A 5,842-nucleotide genomic window follows, 5' to 3' on the forward strand; every position below is an offset into this window, starting at 1 on the left:
CAACCTGGGCCGGACATAGAGCCAACAAGGTTTAATCCAAGTTTTGATAGGTCCAGGTCTTACCAGTAAATTAAGTAAATTATAAAATAATATTTAATCAAATAAAATTATATATTAATAGTATATAATGTATACTTCCGCATAGACTTTGTTCAAGTCCCAAAAATTAAAATTTTTTTACTCTTATTAGACTAGGCTAACTTTAAAACTGATTAAATAAATCTATACATGGCCAACCAGACTTGTGACCGTCCTACTAATTGCAAAATTTTGCAAAACATGCATGACTATCAGCATGATAGTTTGATTGAATTGACCTCACAATTAAACCACGACTCGATGTGATTTACCTAATTCAACCTCAGACTAATCCAGTCTAGTAGCTTAAATAGATTTAAATATTATCCGAACCAAACTAACCATTGAGTTTAACTCAAACCAGTTCAAACAGCCCGTCCGGTCCACGTTTAAAACAATGTTGTACGAGGAAAGATGTTAGAGAATAGAGTTGCTATACAAATCATGAATGGTACTAAACATATGAGATAGAAAGGCAATTCAAGAATTAAAGATGATGGTACAAGTTCAATTTCAAGAATGAATCTTCAATTGCTTTAATTTCAGTACCTTCTGGACTACTGTCTAATGAACAAAAAAACTGATAATGGCAGACCAATAACCAGCTAGCTGAAGTTAAAAAAGGAACAAGAAAATACGTTAATCAAATTGTCTAATACTAGAAAGATTCTAGTAAGGAAAAGGTTACTTCACCTGAGCTAGAATACTTTTCCCAGTGTGACCTTCTATAACTAGGCCGGCTGTGAGACCGATCATCGCCCATGCTCCATTGATTGCCTCAATTTGCCGTCGTCTCTGAAAGATAACCCATCAATCTATAGGTGAGCTAAATCAGAGCAAAAGAAACATAAAAAATAAGAAAAAACAAAGAAGATACAGTACAGCAACAAAGGCCAAAAGAACTAACTCTTGCCCTTTGGCTAGAACAATTACTGGCTTTTCTGTCTTTAATAAGACAACACAGATTTGAGTCTCACATGCCAATCTAAATCTGAAGAACCAGTTCAACTGGAAACCAGGAGCTTGCCTAGTTCGGTGATGGTTTAAACTCAATTGAAGCTTTGAACTACGATGAACCATGATTGAACAGGACCAAACCTACCCATTCACAGTTCAACCGACAATTTACCCTGGTCAAACCCCCATGCTGAGGTTAGCATAAAAATTAGCAAATTTTTTTGAAATGGTTGGGATTCAAAGTTGAGTCTCAACCATTTCATAGGATGGGAAACACCACCAAACCTAACAATATGTTCAATTTTAATTTTTTTTATTTAACCTATATTTTGCATATTATAAGGAAAAAAAAATTCCACTCTTGTTGGGATTTGAACTAACACTGTATCATTTGACATTTTATGCGTGTTATTAGATCAAATTTATTTTTTAAGTAAATATAATCCAGATTTGATATTTAATAATAAATAGTCAAAATTGTTTTAAATATTATTTTTAATATTTGTTTAAACAGTTCATCAGTCAGACCACTGTTCAACCGAATTGACCACCAGTTAGGGCTGGATTCGAGCCGAGCCGAGCTCGGCTCGCAGCCAGCTCGGGCTCGGCTCGGCTTTTTAAGGGCCGGCTCGAGTTCGGCTCGAGCTCGACTCGAGCCGAATTCGGTTCGGCTCGTTTTCAGCTCGGCTCGGTAACGGCTCGGCTCGGCTCATTTTTTATATCAAAACGACACCGTTTTGTATATATATATAGATTAAAACGACGTCGTTTTGTATAAAAAAAATTTAAAAAAAATATACCGAGCCAACCCGAGCCAGCTCGGGCTCGGCTCGAGCTCGATCGAGCCGAGCCGAGCTCGAGCTCGAGCTGGCTCGGCTCGAATCCAGCCCTACCACCAGTTGACCGAGACCCCTTCACTGGGTCAACGTCTGGTCCAAGTATGAAAACCTTGGTAAGAACTACAAGGAGTTTCCAAAAGATTCAAGAAAAAAATATACTAGTTCCAGAAAGCTACCAATACTTCAGCGGGAAATAGTCTGCCACCATTGACTCTTGACACCAGACATCAGACTTGCATATTTTTATCATTCATAAACTATGAAACTTCACCTTGAATTTCTCTCTCGCTTTAATTTGCTCCATTTGTTTGGCAGCCAACTTCTTGGCTTCCAAAGGATCAACCATGATAATCTCATTGACAGAACTTTTGTCTCCCTTAGGAACCTGCACAATGAAGCAAGGATAAACATATGTGATTCATAACAGAAGTGAACTTAATTTTTATAAACTGCAAGTATATTATATGACAACTGGAAATAAAAGATGTGAAAAAGGAATTAGTTTCATCTCATTAAGTACAAGTAAATTAGGTGCCAACGCAGAAATGGTTGCATGGAGAAAAGCACAAGTTTCACCTACTACAGATGATTCCATGCCATAAGAAATTGCCAGAAAAAGGGACAAATTTCTTTGTATAAAATGACATGATCACGGAACATCATGCAGAAAATGCACATACAGATGCTAATCTAGGTATAGTTTCCCACAAAAGGGGTAACTACTGTAATCTGAAACACTATTCTAAACCCTAACAATGGTTTTCACTATATTCCTTGAGGGGCATAATAGATTGAGAGCGGCTTCTAATGAGATTTTGTAAGAGCTAAGAGTTTCCTAATGAATTGAGACACAATGCGTAGTTCTCAAAAGGAAAAGGCTAATAATGAAGGTCCTCAGGAATCTGACCATACAACATAGAGAAACTGGATTCACAGAGGCTTCTTAAAGTACAGCAATGGAGGAGAGCCTAGGAAAATTTAATAAATATGTTCCACCAAGTCCGTAAAAGAGTAAAAGCTCTTAACTAAACTGAAGAATTGTGATTCAAGCGTTCACATACCTGATACTAGGGTCGGTACAAGAACACCCACCAAACTAAGCCTTTAAAATTCAGCTTTTTACACTATTTAGCTTGGATGACATAAAACTTTTTTGTTCCTTTGATTTGCTTTATGGTTCACAATTTACTGATATCAAATTTTATTTCATTTTTTGAATCTAGCCAAAGAGACATATGACTTTTGTGTCATTAAGATTTTTGTGTAAAATGAACTAAACAAATCCATGTATCCTTTCAATACCAAGATACTTTCAGAGATTGACGGTTCAAGTTAACTTCACTATCCACTATGCAACTACAACTAAGTAATCTAACATGACTCTAAAGATCAGTCCGTCACTACCAAGAGGCATTTGACATCTAAAACATCCATTACATACCTACAAAACCTTTGACCATATGCAAATCAAACATACTCGCATTATACATGAGGAAGCCATGGGGTTGATTCATACATTTGGATTGGCCAAAACTCGAAACACTTGGCTCTTGGTTCTACTGGTTGTCAAGCTAGCAACTTGATCTCTTCTCAATCCCCACCTGAAAAGAGAGAGATTTAATATTGTAAAATTATTCCTTGCACACACCATTAGGGTTTGAACCTCATTTTGTTCCTATAAAACTTAATCATGCCAAAAAACTCAATAATTAGCCAGGATATAGGCATCGATTATGGCTAAGTCACAGGACACAACCACAGGTTTCACACTCTACCATTAAAAAGCACTTGTACTTCTCAAAAACCACTTTTACCACATGAAACAAATTAAACTAGTTTCAGAAATTGCATCTAAGATACGAAACTAACACAAGTGATGCAGGAACGTGCGTTCCCTCAAATCACAAAAAATAATAGAATCAAGGCAAAACCTCAAACCAGCAACAGAACGATCCTGTTCCAATTTGAATGGTCACGACGTAAAATCCAAAAATTTTGAAAGAACATAGAATGACCAAAGGAACAACCTTGCCCCCACCTTGAACAACCACAACTGGAGTCCTAAAATGGGCGTTCCTTCGATGGAATGACTGTTCCATCATGTCTGCAGAATTTTAGATGTTTCGGGAAACTTTACAAACCTTGAGTTTTGTTTTAATTGGTTTTCATTTCCTTTATTTTTCGGAACTAGGGTTTTTAGTAAGTACTTAAAGTTTGTTGAGCCCTAAAAACATTAGACTATTGATTATTGTTGATTGAGTGAATTAGCAAGTAAACCTAAAAGCTGTTTTTCTTATCCAATATCCAAATCTCGATATAATTGGAGGGTGGTTGATCGTGTCACTTGTTCATTCTGCTTAATTTTTTTGGAACAAATTAAACTGAATTAAGAAATTGCATCTAAAAATGAAATTAACACAAGCCTATTGAAATCTACTGACCAAACTAACCCAAAAGCTCATGAAACCTCAATCAACTACTATTGTATACAACAGATTTCTCATATAAAATCTAATTAAGAATTCCCATCATGTTCTAGTTAACAAACTGAGGTGAACTCATCCTATATAAGAAGAAATTAAAGAGAGGAGCCATTTTGGAATACACAAGTAAAGTTATCAAGCACCAATAATTAAAAACTGAAATTTCCTAAATTGTCACCGAAACCAAACAGAAAGAACATTTTCCAGCCATTTATTCTTCAAGTCCACTAAAGAAGCAAACCTTCTTTTTCTCATCTTCAATATTTCAATGTTGCCATATCCCTAGTAAAAACACAAAGACCAAATTTTTAACAAAACAAACAGATACCCGTCAAAGAAAAAATATAAAAACCAAACAGAATTGATCAAAACAGTGCCATTTATAATTTTTTTATTTACTTTTCCTCAGCAACCAAACAGAGAAAGCATGTAAAAGAATAAAACTCTGAGAAAATGAAGAAGCGGGTAAGTGAGAAATATACTTGTAGAGACTTGCAGAGCGATGAGGGGGGCGAGGGTAGGAGAAAATTAGAGGTCCATTGATGGGTTGCAGATATGTCGACACCATCTCCGGAAGTTTCTTCTTACGTGTTCTGCTCTCTTTCCATACGGTTGATTTCTGTAGCCTTTTATATAATTTTTCTTATTTGATCACTGAATTTATTTGCAGTCAAGGGATAGGCTCATGATTAACTGGCTGAGACTTCAACTTTGAAAATAATTTAAGGCCAAAGGACATATTCCCACACCACACCACCTCCCCAACTCCCCCCACCCCCACCCCCAAAGTATGCTTTTTGTGTAGTTTTACCCCTTTGACTTTGAAAATCTCAAATATCAACCTATAACTGGTTAAAATTAATAGCAATAAGGGCAAATTTATTATTTTATCTATAATATTAAAAATAAACTAAAATATAATCTTTTTTTCTTCCCCTAAACTTTAAAAATTAAAAATTTTTCTCTAACCGAAGTTTTAAGAAATAATAATTTTCCTTTAAGGTTTAAAAATATAATCTCTTTGTCTCTCATCATTTTTCAAGTCTCATTCGATACTGATTGGATATCCAAATGGGTGGAGATAGACCGTCGGAGAAAGAGGGAGCTTTAGGAGGGAAAAGCCGTTGGCAATGATATCGGAGATCTGAAAACTAAATCCTATGGGAAAACTATCATTTTTCAAAACTTAGATTGAGAGAAAATTTTAGTTTTTAAAATTTAGGAGGAAAAAAAGATAAAATTTTAAAAGGTTAGAGTTTCATTAATTTGAGCTGTTTATAGGTGAGTATTTGAGATTTTTTAAGTTAAAAAAAAGGAAAACTTGGGTGGAAAATGGTCCTTTGGCCATAATTTAATTATAATTTATTCAAGGCGAAACCAAACGTAATAAAAATTTGTAAAATAAAATAAGAATTCCCAGGAAAGAAATATAATTCTTTTCGATTTTAAAGAAAATTTATGGTTATTTATTAAATATGAGTTTCG

General features: G+C 35.1%; 1 protein-coding gene across 3 annotated transcripts; it reads right to left on the reverse strand.

The window, feature by feature from the left end:
• Positions 1-401: 401 nt before the first annotated feature.
• Positions 402-5,037, reverse strand: LOC123194005. Of its 3 annotated transcripts, XM_044607113.1 has the most exons (6): positions 4,840-4,990; positions 4,599-4,639; positions 3,391-3,475; positions 2,146-2,259; positions 772-873; positions 402-687 (listed from the first exon to the last, which is right to left on the reverse strand). In XM_044607113.1, exons 2-6 carry the CDS (start codon positions 4,610-4,612, stop codon positions 643-645), a joined length of 360 nt encoding a protein of 119 aa, XP_044463048.1. In that variant the 5' UTR covers positions 4,613-4,639; positions 4,840-4,990; the 3' UTR covers positions 402-642. The 3 variants fall into 3 exon arrangements, with proteins under 3 accessions (XP_044463048.1, XP_044463047.1, XP_044463049.1); XM_044607112.1 differs by lacking the exon at positions 4,599-4,639 and having other exon boundaries at positions 4,840-5,037; XM_044607114.1 differs by lacking the exons at positions 4,599-4,639; positions 4,840-4,990 and having other exon boundaries at positions 3,352-3,475.
• Between the last annotated feature and the right edge of the window lie 805 nt (positions 5,038-5,842).

Source organism: Mangifera indica, chromosome 13, assembly GCF_011075055.1.
Source record: "Mangifera indica cultivar Alphonso chromosome 13, CATAS_Mindica_2.1, whole genome shotgun sequence".
In the NCBI taxonomy this organism is placed as follows: domain Eukaryota; kingdom Viridiplantae; phylum Streptophyta; class Magnoliopsida; order Sapindales; family Anacardiaceae; genus Mangifera; species Mangifera indica.

Excerpts from the sequence above, each read along its gene's own strand:
- LOC123194005 (XM_044607112.1), bottom strand. The coding sequence starts at position 4,925 with ATGGTGTCGACATATCTGCAACCCATCAATGGACCTCTAATTTTCTCC. Across the intron at positions 3,476-4,839 it reads CGCTCTGCAAGTCTCTACAA|GTGGGGATTGAGAAGAGATC; the intron begins GTATATTTCTCA and ends CTCTCTTTTCAG. Across the intron at positions 874-2,145 it reads AAGCGAGAGAGAAATTCAAG|AGACGACGGCAAATTGAGGC; the intron begins GTGAAGTTTCAT and ends GTTATCTTTCAG.